The 20791-nt window shown below is 44.6% G+C and overlaps 2 protein-coding genes across 2 annotated transcripts in view; one reads left to right on the forward strand and one right to left on the reverse strand.

Annotated features, from left to right (window-relative positions):
- The window catches only part of rb1 (retinoblastoma 1), a 40309-nt gene that overhangs the window by 12171 nt on the left and 7347 nt on the right, over nucleotides 1–20791 (forward strand). The window contains exons 12-18 of the mRNA XM_041895084.2: nucleotides 4360–4447; nucleotides 4582–4698; nucleotides 4937–4993; nucleotides 5089–5120; nucleotides 5282–5358; nucleotides 5634–5851; nucleotides 18500–18615. Of these exons, the coding sequence (XP_041751018.1) occupies nucleotides 4360–4447; nucleotides 4582–4698; nucleotides 4937–4993; nucleotides 5089–5120; nucleotides 5282–5358; nucleotides 5634–5851; nucleotides 18500–18615 (705 nt within the window). The remainder of the gene's footprint in view (nucleotides 1–4359; nucleotides 4448–4581; nucleotides 4699–4936; nucleotides 4994–5088; nucleotides 5121–5281; nucleotides 5359–5633; nucleotides 5852–18499; nucleotides 18616–20791) is intronic.
- Nucleotides 14786–17408, reverse strand: LOC121580009 (lysophosphatidic acid receptor 6-like). Its single transcript, XM_041895085.2, has one exon. The coding sequence runs from the start codon at nucleotides 16357–16359 to the stop codon at nucleotides 15256–15258; it is 1104 nt and encodes a 367-aa protein (XP_041751019.1). The 5' UTR covers nucleotides 16360–17408; the 3' UTR covers nucleotides 14786–15255.

The raw sequence follows: 20791 nt of genomic DNA on the forward strand, positions 1-20791 counted from the left end.
GAGACCAAAATGGAGCTCTTTGGCATCAACTCAACTCGCCGTGTTTGGAGGAGGAGGAGGAATGCTGCCTATGACCCCAAGAACACCATCCCCACCATCAAACATGAAGGTGGAAACATAATGCTTTGAGGGTGTTTTTCTGCTAAGGGGAAAGGACAACTTCACCGCATCAAAGGGACGATGGACGGGGCCATGTACCGTCAAATCTTGGGTGAGAACCTCCTTCCCTCAGCCAGGGCATTGAAAATGGGTCGTGGATGGGTATTCCAGCATGGCAATGACCCAAAACACACGGCCAAGGCAACAAAGGAGTGGCTCAAGAAGAAGCACATTAAGGTCCTGGAGTGGCTTAGCCAGTCTCCAGACCTTAATCCCATAGAAAATCTGTGGAGGGAGCTGAAGGTTCGAGTTGCCAAACGTCAGCCTCGAAACCTTAATGACTTGGAGAAGATCTGCAAAGAGGAGTGGGACAAAATCCCTCCTGAGATGTGTGCAAACCTGGTGGCCAACTACAAGAAACGTCTGACCTCTATGATTGCCAACAAGGGTTTTTCCACCAAGTACTAAGTCATGTTTTGCAGAGGGGTCCCTCATTAAAATGCAAATCAATTTATAACATTTTTGACATGTGTTTTTCTGGATTTTGTTGTTATTCTGTCTCTCACTGTTCAAATAAACCTACCATTAAAATTATAGACTGATCATGTCTTTGTCAGTAGGCAAACATACAAAATCAGCAGGGGATCAAATACTTTTTTCCCTCACTGTACTTGTACATCAACTGCTTCACACTACAGAACAAGGAGCTCCTGCCCTATGGGCTGTTCTGGCTCAGACAAGGCTTACTTACCTATTGTCGTGATGTGACTTTCATTAATATGATGACTGTTATTTATCAAATCAACTATGTTTAATTGTTACTTGATTAATTTAATCATGTAACAATTAACTCATTAGGATTTGGGGCACCACGGAATAAGTTGTTTATAGAGTTACCATCTCCCGAATTAAACTCAAAGGTCTTTACCTATCAATATGTATAAAACAGTCAACGTATTAATCATTACCTCTTATCAGTCGTCATTCTGAACGGTCGTAGACTTCTTGGATCTGCAAGAACCCCAGCTTTACTTATGATTCAGCACTACGCAAATTGGTTTAGTTCTTTATTTACTAGCTAACTAAATAATAACACAGAATAACATACACACTTAATACATGAGAAAAAGTCCCTAGCGGTCTAACAACAACATGACTGCCTGGTTATCAAAAGAGGGACATTTACATTTACATCATTTATTAGACGCTCTTATCCGAATTACAAATTGGTGCATTCAACTTATGATAGCCAGTGGGACAACTACTTTTATTTTTTTATTTTGTGGGGTTGGGGGGGTAGAAGGATTACTTTATACTATTCCAGGTATTCCTTAAAGAGGTAGGGTTTCAAGTGTCTCCGGAAGGTGGTCAGTGACTCCGCTGTCCTGGCGTCGTGGGGGAGCTTGTTCCACCATTGGGGTGCCAGAGCAGCAAATAGCTTTGACTGGGCTGAGCGGGAACTGTGCTTTCGTAGAGGTAGGGGAGCTAGCAGGCCAGAGGTGGATGAACGTAGTGCCCTCGTTTGGTTGTAGGGTCTGATCAGAGCCTGAAGGTAAGGAGGTGCCGTTCCCCTCACAGCTCCGTAGGCAAGCACCATGGTCTTGTAGTAGATGCAAGCCTCAACTGGAAGCCAGTGGAGTGTGCGGAGGAGCGGGGTGACATGAGAGAACTTGGGAAGGTCGAACACCAGACGGGCTGCGGGCGTTCTGGATAAGTTGTAGGGGTTTAATGGCACAGGCAGGGAGCCCAGCCAACAGCGAGTTGCAGTAATCCAGACGGGAGATGACAAGTGCCTGGATTAGGACCTGTGCCGCTTTCTCTGTAAGGTAGGGTCGTACTCTGAGAATGTTGTAGAGCATGAACCTGCAGGATCGGGTCACCGCATTGATGTTAGCGGAGAACGACAGGGTGTTGTCCAGGGTCACGCCAAGGTTCTTTGCACTCTGGGAGGAGGACACAATGGAGTTGTCAACTGTGATGGCGAGATCATGGAGCGGGCAGTCCTTCCCCGGGAGGAAGAGCAGCTCCGTCTTGCCGAGGGCCAGCTTGAGGTGGTGATCCGACATCCACACTGATATGTCTGCCAGACATGCAGAGATGCGATTCGCCACCTGGTTATCAGAAGGGAGAAAGGAGAAAATGTATTGTGTGTCGTCTGCGCAGCAATGATAGGAGAGACCATGTGAGGATATGACAGAGCCAAGTGACTTGGTGTATAGAGAGAATAGGAGAGGGCCTAGAACTGAGCCCTGGGGGACACCAGTGGTGAGAGCACGTGGTGCGGAGACAGATTCTCGCCACGCCACCTGGTAGGAGCGACCTGTCAGATAGGATGCAATCCAAGGGTGAGCAGCGCTGGAGATGCCCAACTCGGAGAGGGTGGAGAGGAGGATCTGATGGTTCACAGTATCAAAGGCAGCGGATAGGTCTAGGAGGATAAGAGCAGAGGAGAGAGAGTTAGCTTTAGCAGTGCGGAGAGCCTCCGTGACACAGAGAAGAGCAGTCTCAGTTGAATGACCAGTCTTGAAACCTGACTGGTTTGGATCAAGAAGGTCATTCTTAGAGAGATAGCAGGAGAGTTGGCTAGAGACGGCACACTCAAGAGTTTTGGAGAGAAAAGAAAGAAGGGATACTGGTCTGTAGTTGTTGACATCGGAGGGATCGAGTGTAGGTTTTTTGAGGAGGGGTGCAACTCTCGCTCTCTTGAAGACGAAAGGGACATGGCCAGCGGTCAAGGATGAGTTGATGAGCGAGGTGAGGTAAGGGAGAAGGTCTCCGGAAATGGTCTGGAGAAGAGAGGAGGGGATAGGGTCAAGCGGGCAGGTTGTTGGGCGGCCGGCCGTCACAAGTCGCAAGATTTCATCTGGAGAGAGAGGGGAGAAAGAAGTCAAAGCATAGGGTAGGGCAGTGTGAGCAGGACCAGCGGTGTCATTTGACTTAATAAATGAGAATCGGATGTCGTCAACCTTCTTTTCAAAATGGTTGACGACCAAAGAGACAGAGACACTTATCGTTGATACATTTGGAAACTACCCTCAAAGTAATCATAATACTTTGCTCACGAACCACCGCCCGTTTGGAGTAAGAAATCATGAATGTATTTACGTGTTTGCCGTCGTCTATCTCTGTTGAAACCAATCAATCCTTCTATGGGGAAGGGGTCGGTTGGTGTAAGGCTCTGGTTGTCCACCAGAGGTCACAATGTCCTTCTTCTTAGTTGTCCTTGCTTATAGTGGAGTCTCTCCAGAACAGCTACTTAGCTGTCCCAGTGATTGTCTGAGAGGGGAGCTTTCTTCTCCACCTTGTGTGGTTAGTCAGAGTTTGAACCACTTTACACGCACAGCTGCAGCCTGGCAATGTTCGGGTCTAGTCTGAGAGGTGATCTTCTTCACCTCGTGTTGAGGTTCAACGTTCCAACCATTTTCAGACGTGTAGACCGCCGTTTCACGTCTTTCTGGTCTAATGTTAATTCCGTTACCAAGGCTTTTTATGCACTCTGGTTAAAGGGCCGTTCCATCATGCTGACACAGTCTCTGAGCTCACTCGGGGCGTGGCTAATTACTGGTGCAAAGTATAATCAAAAACTAGGATCTTGTTAGAAAACTAAAATCACATCTTAACAAAAATACTTTCATAATTTTCCATATACACAATGTATTGGATGAAACTTTACAGATACTTTTCAAGTTACAGTATTTTCTTGATACCATTCTTAATGACATCACAAAATAATAAACAATATGACATGATTATTCTTTAGGTCCCCACTGACCATTCCCCACATTCTTATCTTATAAATATTGTTCCAGTGTTTACTTTTTGGCTGCAAAAGTCTTCTGGAGACAAAGGGACATTCCAATCACCAATATTGGAGGTGTAGCAAGAGATTCCCCTCCTGCCTAATTTACGACCGGGTGTGAGGTGCCAAAACCGTCCCAGTCCCCCTTCCCCTCTTCTGTGGGTGAGAGAGGGTCTGGTTGTCAGCCATTGCCAAGCTGATCTGAGGCCTTAGATCCTCACACAGGACAGTCATGACACTATGATGTTTGATAGGTAGTTTTGCCTTCTCAAAGTCATGCGTATTAAGCAGAAACTATTGATAGAAAAACCCTGGAGATATGAAATAAACATGCGCGCGATGGCGTACGCGGATGCACGCGTATGCCTGGTCTAGTCAGCATGTCAGTTGATTAAACAGTTTCTGTCTCGTTGATTCCTAACATTATATTAATCATGCGTTTTCACCCCATGTCTTTGCAGAGCTGCCATGAACTCCATCGCACAGTTGAGGGTTGATCTCACCTCCTCTGGCGACCAGCCCTCTGCCAACCTGGCAGTGTATTTCAAGGTACGTTTCACCACGACTGTGTTTAAGGGTTAACCTCACCTGCCATACCATTTGAATCATATAGCTCAAGTCATTTTGGGGGTATGTCCTGCACTTTGAACCCTCTCCTCCTTCCCATCCTCTTGTTGTGACAGAACTGCACAGTGGACCCAACAGAGGAGGTGTTGCAGCGTGTGGAGAGTCTGGGTCAGCTGTTCAGCCAGAGGTTTGGTGAGGCTGTCGGACCACGCTGTGTGGGGCTGGGCAAACAGGTACCACCTGGCTAAAATACAGCATACTATACAGAGGAATTGCATTACTTGAGACAAGGGGGGTGGTCTAAACTGTTGATACAGAGGGGGTTTTCCACTTTGAGACCTGACAGAAATAATAATCATGCCACCTTGTGAAACTGGTGTATAATGTTTGGTTGATACAGTGCATGCAGACCACACTATATGACACTATGTAGTCATAAACTAATTCATGTATTTTCCTTCTCTTCATCAGAGGTTCACCCTTGGTATCCGGTTGTATTACAGAGTCATGGAGTCCATGCTGAAATCGGTAAATTACTTGGTCTAATTCCTATTTCGGTTTTACCTTCATATTTTCAGAAATGTCTGACAAATTCTAAAAAAATCTATTTTTTTCCCCAATAGGAAGAGAAAAGGCTTTCGGTGCAGAATTTCAGGTATGCAACAGAACAAAATGTGCTCATCTCACCAGAATTAAAATGATTTATTCTTAAATTACTCTCAACAAACAAAAAATTATACTAATATAGCTGCAGGGGGTGTATACTGCAGTGTACTGCCCATTTCCCTGACCTAAGTCATGTGATTTCCATTCCAGTAAACTCCTCAATGACTCCACATTCCACACATCGCTCCTGGCCTGCGCTTTGGAGGTCGTCATGGCAACCTATGGTGGTGAGTTTCTTCAGAAGCCACAGTCACTCACTGCTAATTGGTGCAGTCATCTGGATGAGCCTATAGATTATTCTACCAGCCTTTAATAGCCATATACTCACTTCTCATAGAACACGCTAATAGTATTAATAGAATTAGCAACATGCATTACAATGCAGTCTGTCATTAGTTGTAACTACTTCCCTTTTAATAACATTTCTAAACAGGATCATAATCAATATAACACAGATGAGCTATGAGTCATGATTTCACTGTCTCTGTTGTCCTCCAATCAGGGAGCACCTTAAAGAACGGTGGCTACAGCAACGGTGGTGTTCCCGTGGAGACGGACCTGTGCTTCCCATGGATCCTGGACGTGTTCCAGCTGACAGCATTTGACTTCTACAAGGTGATCGAAAGCTTCATCAAGGCAGAGCCCAGCCTGAGCAAAGACATCGTCAAGCACCTGGAGCGCTGCGAACACCTCATCATGGAGACCATCGCCTGGAGGGCGGTACGTCACTCACAGCCAGTCTTATCACATAGTTACATTATGACATAACAACTACACCACTCAAGGCCAGGCAGCATTCACTTTCTATCAGCAGTTTAACACCTCAAAGCCAGTGCTTATTATTAATGTCAGGGGGACTTTATTCTGCATGTATAGATTATAGATCGTACTGTAATAGAATCGACAATCTCTCTGAGGGCAGCCCCAGCATTGCTCCTCATCATTGGCTGCTGCCTGTGCTGCTGTTGGGCTCCCTATGCACCAGGCTGGAGGAGAAGTAGTAGACAAGTGGGTTGAGGCAGCAGTTGGAGCTGGCCAGGGACAACACCACTGGGTGCAGGGCATTGCTGGCCCGGGCCAGGCCACAGCTGGGCAGCAGGCCCACGTGGGTCAGGGTGTAGCCCAGCAGGTTGAGGTGGTAGGGGACGAAGCAGAGCAGGAAGACCCCCAACACCCAGTAGATGATGGTGAGGGTGCGCTGGCGGCTGCGGTGCTGTGAGCGGGAGCGGTGTCGAGGCTGGCGCAGCACGCTGCAGTAGCTGAAGAGCAGCAGTAGGGCACCCTGCACCAGACCCAGAGCCACGAGGATGAAGGAGCGCTGGCGCTGGGACGGCAGGTCTAGAAGACAGGGCTGGTGGCGGTGGGCCGCAGCAGTGGTAGGGACACACTAAGCCCCAGCACCACCACCCAGATCCCTCCACTCAGCAGCCGCGCTGCACACAGCCTGCGAGGAGGTGCCACCAGAGGATGCACTACGGCAACACAACGGTCCACTGTGATGCAGACCAGGAAGAAGATCCCTCCATACAGACTGATACTTGAGGGTGAAGGTCAGCTGACAGAACATCCCTCCAGGGGTCCAGGAGGTGGGCAGAGCCTGGGAGTGGGCCTGGGCCTTGTGGTGGTAGTAGATCCTTAGGGGCAGGGACACCACAAAGAACAGGTCTGCAGCAGATAGGTTGGCCATGTAGACGGCAGTGCTGGTGAGGGTGCGGGGGGAGAGCCACAGTCTGCACAGGGCCAGCCCGTTGGTGGCCAGCCCCAGGAGAAGGATGACGCTGTAGGACACCTGGTAGAAGGTGAAGCGGTAGCTGGTGTTGAAGGTACAGTTGGTCAGAGGGGAGAGCGGGTGGGAGAGGTCCACCACGTCTGTCTGGTTCCTCAAATCCATGGATAGCTTTGGTCTTTCCGGTTGCGGCTCATTGCTTTGTCTCCCTCATGTCTGGGGATGGAATTAAGGGAAAATGACGGAAAATAGGGCTGGATACTGTACCCGCTGTACCAGCAGTTTAACATGTGACAGGTATACGATATACTTAATTAGATAGACTTTAATTTTCTTTTTTTAATGTCTGGTACTTTATGGAATTTCAATATTTGCACAGCGGTGATCTTGAGAGCGGTCTGCTGGCACAGCTGTGGTGTGTTTTAATGTGTAGGATGGGCGTTACTTTGAAGTGAACTGAAAAGTCTACAACCACCCCACACAAACACACACATGGGCAATTTCAGGGTAATTTCCATTCCAGTAATTTCTCCCTACTAAAACACATCGTGACTGTAAGGTGTGTAATTAACTTGAATGTCCTGTAGAAAATAATTGTCCCCCATTTGTTAATGGTTGATTCGCAAATGCTTTGCATTTCGATGATAATCATCTGTATTGTAAAGAGATCACTTGTTGGGCCTCTTCCCATCCATTGTCTAACTTTAGGACAATCTGGAGTTCGTCTCAGTGATTTACTTGGAAAGAAGATGGCAGTCAAATTCCTCCTGGAGTATTGTGTGTCTGTCAGAGATACTCAAGCACATGCTCCAGGCAGAGAAAATATTTAGAAATGCTGATGTAGTTACTCCATGTTAACATGGAGAACAAGCCTTATCCTAATTGTCTCTCCTTCCTAGTTCCTTAGAAAAGGAACTCTTACAACCTCTATAGACTACAACCTCTACAGCCTAATATTCTTAGCTGCACAACATCTCAATAGTTTCCAAATAGATTATATTAGTATATTTTAATATTTATTTATTATAAATATTATAAATCCCATGCAGGAAAACAATATTGAATGACACTTTTGATTTTTTGAGGCTACAAGAATTGTTTGTGTGTGTGTAAAAAGAGTCATCAAGCGGATATTGAGGAAATGAGCACATTCACGTACTTATGTTTTGGAAAAATTGTCATGATCCAAAATTCTCTTACTCCATTGGACTGATGGTCAAACCAACCACAGTTTTGCGGTTTTCATAGGAAATGGCGTCTTGGTGTCCAGCCTCAGTCCTATACTGAAATTATGCTTGGTTTGATTTTGCTGTGGTCTTGGTCCATTTGAAATGAAGGGGCTACGGTAACCATTTCATATCAGTTTACACCCACGTATGGACAGCTTAATTCCCAAATATATGCATTCGTTCTCTCTCCAACACCCACACACACACACACACACACTAAAATTCAATGTCCTCTGGTCACACTGAATTAATAGTGATGTTTAACCTCCTCACTGTCACTGGCCCAACTCCCAGAAAAAAATCTGTGTTCTCATTGACCTGTAAAGTGGTATGGTATTACATTGACCTGTAAAGTGGTATGGTATTACATTGACCTGTAAAGTGGTATGGTATTACATTGAGGCAAGGCAATATCCTGGAGCTGCTAGTAAAGTCTGCACATAACAGGCACCAGAGGGAAATTGCCTTATATTTATGTAGTTGAAGTGTCAGTGTTTTTAATAAGGCTGTTTGCTGAGAACTGTACCTGACAGAAACATAACCTCCTATCACTCTTTCAGTGTTATTTATGGATGTTTAGGCCTATTTAACTTGTTTTGTGTTCACCTCACTTTGTATGTTTGAGGATCGGTGCCAAACTAGTCTACATACTTTCCCCACAGAGGCCTGTGCTCGCTTGTCTGCTTTGGTTTCACAATCCTTCCCATCAGATGAGTAGAGAAGGAGAGTACTGTGTGTCTGTCTGTCATATAGGGCACTGGGGGTTAACAACCAATCAGGAATGCAGGGACGGTTTGTTGCTCACACTGACTGCATGGTGCTCTTACAGCTGAGAGCAGTGTTGTAGTACTCGAGACCACATTGAGTGTCTCGGGGGTCATTTTTACTCTCTTGACTCGGTCTCAGACGGTGAGGACTCGTAATTTCTTCCCGAGACCAGCGCAGTAAAAGTCATACAGTAATTATCAGCTTCCGTTCAGTCGGCGCATAAAACCATTTCGCCAGGCCAAATACTGTCTTTTCATAAAACATTATCTTATCGCCTATTGAAACCTGGACCTCCTACTTTACTCGTAACATTTACTGTTCTTTAATTTTCGTTGAAAAATATCCTCAAACTTTGTCACACTCGTCAGAATTTATTTTGTTCGCTGGTAGGGAAGAGTGGGGGAAATTGTTTGAAGGTTGTGCGCTCACTATTCGTAAGGGGAGACCGAGGGAAATTGTAACAGTCTTTATATCTATTCTAGACATGTTTGCGCAGTGGCGAACCGTGGCTATTGGACCTTCAGTGGGGGAAAGAGATATTCCAACATGTACCAAAATCAAGAAAAAGTACAGAAACATTGCATCACTTAATGCGCCCAACTGAATCAAACCGGCCTGAGGCTGAGCCGAGCTTTGGGCTGCCACTCAGAGATAGAACCCACATAGATAATGCTACCCACAACCACACTGCTTACACAACCTATGGTAGACTAACGCCATCACTATCACACTATCACCAAAAGCGACATCAGTGACGTGTCCAAGGATGTGTGTGACAGCGACTGTAATACCAGGAGAGTGCACTTTTTGGAAAACACATAGGGCCGATAGCTAACAACAGCAAGTAAGCTGCAATAAAAAACACAGTTACACTCACCAGATAATGATAATTAAGTTAATCTTGTAAAGGGCGACACTAACAAATTAGGAACAACATCCTCTTCGATAACACCTGCTGCAGCCGCTGCAAACTAGCCTACAACAAAAGCTAGCTAGCTGGCTTGACTGTGGAAAAAGCTACTGCTCGCTATTGTGCAGGGACCTGTTGGCCTCAGAGAAGGCAGAAGTTTCCACAAGTTTTTGTAAAAATGGATCCACCCGTTACAAGTCAATGTGATTGGTTGATTCCACTGTCACTCCAAAATTCTGCCCTAATACAGTTGAATGGCAGATGCCTTCTATCAAGCTTCTGATGGCCTAGCCAATGGCTGATTTAGCTCCCCAGAGACCACCAAAGAAAAATCCTGATTGGATCTTTTTTTCTCTTCAGTGTTAACCCTTTCCAACAAAAACTTAAGAGATTAAATCAGAATATCATTGAAAATAATATTATAATAGTATTTTATAAATCCTTAGCCCTTCTCTGAAGGCATAGAAGCCCTCATTGTTCCCCGATGTGTTTGGTAAGTAACAACTTGTAGGTTGGCTCTATTTGCCCTCAGCATGCATTTTGTTCACCATTCTGAATGTCTAAAGAATCCATATGTTCTTCTTAAATATGAACACCGAAATACTGGACATTTTGAACACTTATGGTGGGGATTTGACAAAATTTTGATTAGGAAATGCTTCTTATGATTCAGACCTACTGGCTTATTATGTCAGAATGAATGGACTGCTTATCCTTTAACATCATGCTGTGTGTGACTGCTGTCTTTCCATTGGCCCTATGCAGTGGTGTAGTGGTGCCTGGAGAAGTGGGTATACAACAGTTTTTCCAACATTTTCCCAAACGGCCTGCCCAGTGAAGGAAAAATCCTATGTTTTCCTATGTTTAAAAAAAAATCTGTTTTTTCAGATTTGCACTCTTAAAATCACACCTTTTTTTAATAGAAAAACAGCAAAGATGTCATATTCTAAGTCCACAACAATGCTTGAACAACATCAGGAGACCATTTTGGAGGTTTGGGAATAAGAAATGTGTCCAACCAGGCCCACCCATGCCTACACAAACTGGGCATGGATGATTGAATTGGACATCACAAATAGCCTACTAACCAAGATTTCGGACCAAACTTTTTCAATACCTGGTTTGCATACCCATTGTTGCCTTAGTTAGCATTTTACTGGTAGATATCACTGCACAAACATGTCTATAATAGGTATAAAGACTGCAGGGATTCATGTTTCAAGAAAGGAGTGTATATATTTGGCCTGGCGAAGCGGTTTTATGCGCTTACTGAATGGAAACTGATAATTTTTTTTTTTACTCTGCTGGTCTCGGGAAGAAATTACAAGTCCTCACTGTCCGAGACCGAGTCAAGACGGAGTACAAAAGTATCCGACACAGAGGCACTCAAAATATGGTCTCAAGACCAGACTCGAGTACTACAACACTGATTTTTTTTTTTATCCTCAATCTACACACAATACCCCATAATGACAAAACGAAACCTTTTTTTTCTATTTTTTTTTCTACTTTATTCAAAATAAAAAACAGAAATACCTTGATTACATAAGTATTCAGACCCTTTGCAATGAGACTTGAAATTGTGCTCAGGTGTATCCTGTTTCCATTGATCATCCTTGGGATTTTTCTACAACTGGATTGGAGTCCACCTGTGGTAAATTCAATTGATTGGACATGATTTGGAAAGGCACACCCCTGTCTATATAAGGTCCCACAGTTGACCGTGCACGTCAGAGCAAAAACCAAGCCATGAGGTTGAAGGAATTGACCATAGAGCTCCGAGACAGGATTGTGTCGAGGCAAAGTTCTGGGGAAGGGTACCAAAACATTTCTGCAGCATTGAAGGTCCCCAAGAACACAGTGGCCTCCATCATTCTTAAATGGAAGAGTTTGCCAAAAGCCACCTAAAGGACTCGCAGACTATGAGAAACAAGATTCTCTGGTCTGATGAAACCAAGATTGAATTCTTTGGCCTGAATGCCAAGCGTCGCGTCTGGAGGAAACCTGGCACCATCCATTTTTCAGCGGCAGGGACTGGGAGACTAGTCAGGATCGAGGGAAAGATGAACGGAGCAAAGTACATAGAGATCCTTGATGAAAATCTGCTCCAGAGTGCTCAGGACCTCAGACTGGGGTGAAGGTTCACCTTCCAACAGGACAACGACCCTAAGCACACAGCCAAGACAACGCAGGAGTGGCTTCGGGACAAGTCTCTGAATGTCCTTGAGTGGCCCAGCCAGAGCCCGTACTTGAACTCGATCTAACATCGCTGGAGAGACCTGAAAATACCTGTGCAGCGACACTCCCCATCCAACCTGACCGAGCTTGAGAGCATCTGCAGAGAAGAATGGGAGAAACTCCCCAAATACAGGTGTGCTAAGCTTGTAGCGTCATACCCAAGAAGACTCAAGGCTGTAATCGCTGCCAAAGGTGCTTCAACAAAGTACTGAGTAAAAGCTCTGAATACTAATGTAAATGTGATATTTCATTTTGTTTGCAATTTGCAAAAATTTCTAAACCTGTTTTTGCTTTGTCAAATAATTCATTTTAGAATAAGGCTGTAACGTAACAAAATGTGGAAAAAGTCAAGGGGTCTGAATACTTTGTTTGGAGTTGGCGTTTCACGAAGACCCACCCCCTTGCATGGTGTTCACAAGAAACTGATATGGGTGTGTCATTCCCATGTTTCATGAGCTGAAATAAAATATCCCAGACATTTTCCGTACGCACAGAAAGCTTACTTCTCACAAATTTTGTGCACAAATTAGCTTACATCCCTGTTAGTGAGCATTTCTCCTTTGCCAAGATAATCTGTCCACATGACAGTTGTGGCATATCAAGAAGCTGATTAAACAGCTTGATCATTACACAGGTGCACCTCGTGCTGGGGACAATAAAAGGCCACGCTAAAATGTGCAGTTTTGTCACACAGATGTCTCAAGTTGAGGGAGTGTGCAATTGTCATGCTGACTGCAGGAATGTCCACCAGAGCTGTTGCCAGAATAGAGAATATGGAAGTACATCCAACCGGCCTCACAACCGCAGACCACGTGTAACCACGCCAGCCCAGGACCTCCACATCCGGCTTCTTCACCTACGGGACCGTCTGAGACCAGCCACCCGGACAGCTGATTAAAGTATTACTGTCTGTAATAAAGCCCTTTTGTGGGGTAAAACTCATTCTGATTGGCTGGGCCTGGCTCCCCAGTGGGTGGAGCTGGCTCCCAAGATGGTGGGCCTATGCCCTCCCAGGCCCACCCATGGCTGCGCGCCTGCCCAGTCATGTGAAATCCATAGATTAGGGCCTAATTTATTTATTTCAATTGATTGATTTCCTTCTATGAACTGTAATTCAGTAAAATTGTTGCGTTTTATATATTTTTCAGTATATGAATAAGATGTTGATGCCCTAAAATACAGATGGCATTGAGCTGTTTTTCTTTTCCATAATCATTGAGTGTTGAGTATTTGTTGTATTCACTTTGGTTGACTTTGTGGGACATTTTGGCCATCTACCCACCACTGGCATAGCTAGTAGTCAGTTTTCACAGCCCAGGTGTTTCTCACATTTCCCATATGGCTGATGCTGTCGAAGAACCGCTTTCTTCAGGTAACAGCCCTTGGCTGTGGTAGCCTAGTTATTATATGTTGCTCAACAGGGCCAGAATGTGTTCATAGCCTATTCTCTTTGGTTTTCTAAAAAATGTTTAAAAAAATTACATAGGCTTTGTAAAATAGCCAACCAGAGACATTAGATCAGGCTTAAATCTACTTTCTTACTAGTTTTGTTTTTGTTTCACCCCCTAAACTCAATGTTATGGTCTCTAAGGCGAGATTTAGTTATGGTGTGACACTCAACTTTAACAATGCTTTAACACATCCGTGATAAACTGTATCAACAGCAAGCAAATCCTCCTTAACTCAGTTGTCATTAGCTAGCCAGACATTCTTTGTCATGCTTGGCAATGGTTTGAGGTGGTTTCTGTGTGCACTAGCTATTTAGTCTTTCAGTTGTATGATTTAATGTGAGCAAGAGAGAACGTTATCGCTACGCTAGTGAGGCGGTTTCATAAATCTGAAGGACTGATAACCACCTGCCTTTGTAAAATGCACTAAATATCTCACACTCTTTATTGCCCACAAATCAATATGTGGCATGCAAAGGTAAACCTGGGTAATATCATACATATTTATCACCATCTGTTCACTTCTGGTGACTCAACAAAACAGATGAGAACTTGTTTGCTTTCATTTTATTTATTGAAGGCACCATCACTGTTGGGGGGGAGGGTGCAAGTAAAATGTGTTGCTCTATAAAGTCATTTCATTATTTTAGTTTATTGTACAATATTCTGTACTTAAAGTTGCATGTAAAACACTGACCACTGCCTGGTATCAAGTCTTTCAATAGAGCAACATTTAGACGCCTCAGTCACTGTTTGACAAGTCACAAAGTGTGTTGTGGGTAAATGTTCAAATCTGTAGCACCACGCTCCAGGGTTTACCCCCAGACCTGTATCATGTAGGCAAATCCTCACAGCCAACACCGCTATTGATGCAATACTTAAGGGCAATTCCACGGTAACAGAGGGACACAGACTCATATTTGTCACTTTAAAATGTATGTCAAACAAAAAACAATGATTGCCAAGTTAAACAAACCATACAACTCTATGCACAAGGACTACTTTTAACAATTTCCACTGAACATTTTACAAAAACACATTTACTTGAAGAACCATGCAGATTCAAAGTTTGGTAACAAATGATGGTTTGTGTTTGTGCCGTCATTCTGCCGATAGTTTGTTCGTTCGACATGGTGGTATCTTTTTCTGTCGGTAAAACGGATTAACACGAGAAATGGCAGTGGAAACGCCTTTATGCGCAAATGTTGATATAATAACCATCATATCGAAGTAAACTTGGGAGTCACGCGATAATATGGTGTGTGGTCCTCCCACTACGACTCAGGAAACCATGCAGTTTATTAGGCTACAGATTAAATAAATGATGAACTTCACAGGGTGGTGAAAGTGCACACTGATCTTGATGCTCCTTTCCAATAAATATCGCGGCTCTTATTCTGGTGACACGATGACCGTTGCTTGACTGCTGCAACAAGTTAGTTTGGTAGAAATGCATCACTGGTGGGAAAATGTGCAGATTTTAGAGTATTTGCATAAATATTTCGCCAATTGAATAGAAACCTAGTTAATGTCACTGTTATCCTGGAATTGCCCTTAACACGACAACACTCAGAGCTGAGTCAACGGACTTAGTGGGTACCCTTAATGCAACCGCACATAAGGGTTTGCTTCCTGTGTTCCTGTGATGCCATGGTTCTTATAGAATCTACTCCAGACCACCCATCTCCCATCTTTTGCTTTAGATAGTCTGGGCATGTTGCACCAACAATTGAGTCATCTGAAATATTGATGTCATATCATGTTGCACTGATGCGTCATCAAAGTGGCTCCTTCGGGTGGTGACGTCACACAGTGGATTCATTGTGAAATACTTTTTCTCTCTGAGTCGTCAGGTTGTTCTGCATGGTGCTCTGGCTCTTCAGCGTATCTGTCTGAAGCCCCACGCACATCTTATTGTTGTTGCGAATTGCCATCGACTTCCGTTTGATGGAGTTCTGGATGGTCTCGGAGGTGAAGTAGTAGATGACTGGGTCGAAACAGCAGTTGGTGACCGCAATGCAGAGGGTGATAGGGTAGATGGTCCTCACCACCGACTCCACAATGCAGCCTTTCAGCAGCTTGGTGCGGACCAGGGCGTAGAACACCAGGTTGACGTTATAAGGGATGAAGCAGAAGCAGAAGATGAGGAGATGAACCACGATCATCCTCAGGATCTTGGTCTTGTTGAGTTGGCCGCCCCGGTTGATGGCCTGGGGCTGGCGCAGCGTTTGGAGGACCGAGACAGAGCAGAAGACGTTGAGTAACAACGGAATCAGGAATCCCACTGTCTCAATAAACACAACCACCTTGGACAGACTGGACTGCCACTGCTTGTTGGAGAAGTTCTCGAAGCAGTAGTTGACGGAGGAGTTGGAGTTTTCGTTCCTGAGCGAGGTGGTGTCGAGGAGGAAGCCCGTCGGCAGGCTGCCAGACAGCACCAACACCCACACGGCACAGCAGGCCAGCTTGGCGTTCCGTTTCGTCCGCAGCGCCTGCGATCGGAATGGGTGGACGATGGCCAGGAAGCGGTCCACGCTGATGCAGGTGAGGAAGAGGATGCTGCTGTACATGTTGGTGTAGAAGAGGGAGACTGAGAGCTGGCAGAGCACCCTGCCGAACGGCCAGTCTCGGTTGATGAAGTAGAAGATCCTGAAGGGCAGGGTGAGGACGAAGAGCAGGTCGGACACCACCAGGTTCATCATGTAGGTCGTGGTCTCGTTGCGCAGCTTCAGCGTGCAGGCAAAGATGTAGACTGCGACCATGTTGAAGAGCAGCCCAACTATGAAGACCAGGCTGAAGACTGAGGTGTACATGGTGTACTTGAAGCCATCACTCTTAATGCAGCTCAAGTTGCTTTGGCTCAAGCCCAGATAACTGATGCCATCAGTCTCTAGAGTGCTGTTATACATATTTAGGGAGGAGTGTTGTAGGGTTTGGAGGATGGGAGTGTTGATGAATGTCAATACAACAATGGGAAAGTTTCTGTGGGAAAGCAGCGATCAATTGTACAAGATAATTCCAAAGAATGGAGGACAAAATAAGTTTCCTTACTTTCAGGGGTACACATCAGTTGATGTTATCTATGTACTTTCCAGTTAAGCGTTAGCCTCATCCCCCAGCATAAAAGTACACTAGCTGGAAAAATATACCCCCTACCATCACTTTCATTCCATCCAATGGTTTCTAAGCATAAGAATGTGTTCTCATGCAAATACCACCGTCAACTTGTTTTTCCAGAAAGCCCAAGGTTTTAAAAAGAACAGCAAGTAACTCCGTCAATACCTGTGCTTGTATCCAAAAAGATAACAGTCCTCTCAGTTAATCCATTGGCAGGAGTAAGATGTATCCAGATATTGCGTAATTGTAAGATCCCAGTTCTGTTTTTATGTTCTATGGACCTGTGGTCCTATGTTGTGAACAGCCTTGAGGTTGGCTTCTCTGAGTCTGGAGAGTTTCTTCTCTCGCTCCAGAGTCAGTGGTGTTTCTTGCTCCAGTGAAAGAGGGGGGAGTCATGTGCCTCTCCTCGGGTCTGTGAGCTGAGAGGCTCTCTGCTGCCCCTCTGGGTCCCTCCCTCTCCCCCGGCCTCCTGCTTTGCCTCTGGCAGCCCTCTTCCTGTTGCAGCCCCTGGGGACATGGTGCTCCTACTGACCCTACACTTGGAGACTGACAGGGGCTCTGCTGCAGCCTGCCTGTCCACCAGTGATGCAGCCTTAAGTTCAGTGGAGTCAGTCTTCTGTTCTGAGGCTCTACCTTTAGACTGAATCTTAACCAACTGCTTGCTTACACACTGGGAGGAGTAGGCCACCACGCCTCCAAGACCCTCCCACATCTGACTGCTTTAGCTGTGTAGGCCCCCTCACCTACAGTTTCGCTCTTTCTTTCTCGCACACTTTCTCTCTCTCACTTTCTCTCGCTCTCTCAGCTTGACGTTGTTTTGAAAATGTAAGCTTTAACCCTTTATATCCCCAGGCTGAAGTAACTCTAGATATGGTGTGTAGCTTGTTTTTTGTGCCCTTAGCATTCTGTCAGGATCTCATGAAAATATTACATTTATATCATGCAATGAAATGTAAGTAGGGTTTTGTTTTGATATCTAAGAGCTATCCTACCCCCAAACAGTGGACGTTTTCAGTTGGCTCTGCTCTGCTTGCCGAAAGGAAACAGTTAAGTCATACTCTCCTGTCAACCCCAGAGCCCAGTGTACTTTCTTGAGCTGTTTACGAGTCAGTGGCGTCAGCGAAGAAGCTGCCTCAGAACGGCAGGAAGGGCAAGGTTCCAATGATGGCAAGCCTGAGCGTGCAGACTAACGAGATGAGGCAGGGGACTAGGTGCGGTTTTCACTGACTCCGATACAGAGCCGTGCTGTATGCTTCTATTTGTGTGCATGTGTGGGCATGCACGTGAGTGTTCAATAAATGTCATACCTTTGATCTTGACTCAAAATGCTGCTTGACAAACAGCCACAGGAAGTTTGTCTCCCTTTTTATATTGCATATAGCACGGGGAACTACTGAAAGTGTTGGATATAAAGTTCCTGGTGAAGTCTTAACGTAAATAACTATGTAGGCCTACTTTCATAAACACACACCCTTTTGTACAGGTATTAATATTGAATATGATTTAATTGAATATTACGTGTGTCTGATAAGATCTGATACAAAGAGGCGTAGGGAGTGTCCATGTTCCAAAGGTCAAACCCAATATCACCAGTGGCAACAGAGGACAGGGGTTGTTAACCCTGTAGCAACTGATAATGTTATAAATGCCAATAATGTAATAGCTGCTGATTTAATGTAATAACCTTTTCATTTATAATGTAATAAATGCTGATAATGTAATAGATTGCCAATAATGTAATAGATATGCTGAAGGTATAATGTAATAACGTTTTAGCACATAGTGTAATGTACACTGTGTTGATTATTACATTATGAGCTTTAGGAACAAGTTCCATGAAATTGGTATTACTTGGTGTTGTGTTCGTAGTGCCTCTGTGAAATGCTGTAGTGCCTGTCTAATGAATGCTGTTCCATGTGTGTTTCTCCCCAGGACTCTCCGCTGTTTGAGCTGCTGAAACGGACCCGTGAGGAGGGTCCAGTGGAGCAGGCTGAGCCCCCTGCCACCCTCAACCAGCCCCTACAGCACAACCACACTGCAGCTGACCTGTAAGTCCCCACCCTCATCTGACAATAGCACACTGTGGAGACTATCTGACTGTTAATGTGACCTTTTTTCAAATTTTGTCAGCCTCAATTTCATGCATTTAAAAAATGATTTTTCCCACTTATCTACACACCATACTCTAACACTTTTAAAGGGATTTTTCTTGGTGTGTGGAATAAATTATTATTTTTATATACAAAACTGAAATATCGTAATTGGATAAGTCTCCACCCCACTGAGTTAATAATTGGTGGATGCACCTTTGGCAGCAATTACAGCTGTTGGGATAGGTCTCTACTACCTTTGCACACCTAGATGTGGCAATATTTGACCATTCTTCTTTACAAAACTGTTCAAGCTCTGTCAAGTTCCTTGGGGAGCTTTAATGGACAGCAATCTTCAAGTCATGCCACACATTTTCGATTGGATTTAGGTTGGGGCTCTGACTGGGCTACTCAAGGACATTTACCATTTTATTCCTTAGCTACTCCACTGTAGCTTTGGCTGTGCGCTTCGGGTCGTTGTCATGCTGGAAGGTGAACTTCTGTCCCAGTTTCAGCTTTCTTGCAGAGGGCAGCAGGTTTTCCTCAAGGAACTTTCTGTACATTGCTCCATTCATTTTCCCTTTTATCCTGATGAGACAATGAGAAACATCCCCATATCATGATGCTGCCACCACCATGCTTCACAGTAGGGATTGGGTTCTTTGGGTGATGTGTTGGGTTTGCGCCAAATATAACGCTTTGCATTTAGGCCAAAAAGTTCCATTTTAGTTTCGTCAGACCACACAACCTTTTGACAAATGGCTACAGAAGCTCCAGTGTTTTTTTTGTTTTGTTTTGCATACTTCAAACTGGATTCAAGGTGGGCTTTCTTGAGTAATGGCTTCCTTCTTTCCACCCTACAATACATGCCAGATTTGTGGAGTGCTTGGGATATTGTCACATGCACATTTTGACCAGTCTTGGCCATAAAAGGCTGTCGCTCTTTCAAAGTTGCCATTGGACTCTTGGTAGCCTCTCTGATCAGTCTCCTACTTGCTCGGTCATCCAGTTTTGACGGACGACAGGGTCTTGGTGGTGCCATACACCTTCCACTTCTTAATTCAAGGCCTTTTGAAATCTTTTTATACCCATCCTCTGATCTGTGCCTTTCCACAACTTTGTCCCGGAGTTCTTTTGAAAGCTGCTTGTTGCTCATGGTTGAGTGTTTGCTTTGCAATTCACTACCCAGCATAGGTAACCTACAGGAACTGCTGAATTTATCCTGAAATCATGTGAATCACCACAATTTAACATAGGTGGAGCCCAATTAACTTGCCGTGGGATTTTGAAGGTGACTGGTTACACCTGAGCTAATTTAGGATTGTTATTGCAAGGGGGGTGGACACAAGCTATTTCAGTTTTTATTTATAAAATAAAATAAATAAATAATAACATCACTTTGAAGTTGTGGGGTAGGATTTGCAGATCAATGCAAGGGGGAGGGGGGGAAATGCATTAAAATCATTTAATTCCAGGCTATAAGGCAACAAAAGGTGTTCATTTTGAAAGGGGGAGTATACTTTCTATAGGCACTTTATATGCCAGGTGTGTGGCTTTAGACTAATGCCTCGACAAGTGATGTGATTAAACCAGACTTATGGTTCCATTCATCTGCCCCTTTGTCATTTGGATTGTGTGATTTTAAACATGTAAATTGGCCAGTGAATCAGAGCCTGCATAAAGAGCATCCTGGCTTTGAGGTTTTATTTGCTTGAGAAAAGAGTGGGATACAACGCTTTACAAAATGCAGGGCAGATGAGGTCAGAAAGGACACACCGTTGTGTTTACTATAGGCTACACACTCTGGTGTTGGATAAACGCCTGGTAATTATCTTAACCTTTCACTGGAAGTGCCAAGACCATCGACCTTCCTCAAGTCCTATGGTGTGACTGTGGTACAACTGTGTACCACAGACAAAACTGTGTAGTCCACCTCTTTCTAGGATTCTTTGTAGGTAGGATGAAGGGAAAAGAGGGCCTGGGACTTCATACAGGAAAGTATTGAGACCTATTAAGAGGAGAGTAGCCTCCAGTCCTCATTGTCTCTGAACCTTCTTTGGTAGTTTGTGTATAGTTTATGTTATGGTAGCTATATGTTATGTCAAAACAACTTATGTAGGTTAGTGAAATGTAT

The sequence above is a fragment of the Coregonus clupeaformis genome, chromosome 13 (genome assembly GCF_020615455.1).
Source record: "Coregonus clupeaformis isolate EN_2021a chromosome 13, ASM2061545v1, whole genome shotgun sequence".
Classification (NCBI taxonomy): Eukaryota; Metazoa; Chordata; class Actinopteri; order Salmoniformes; family Salmonidae; genus Coregonus; species Coregonus clupeaformis.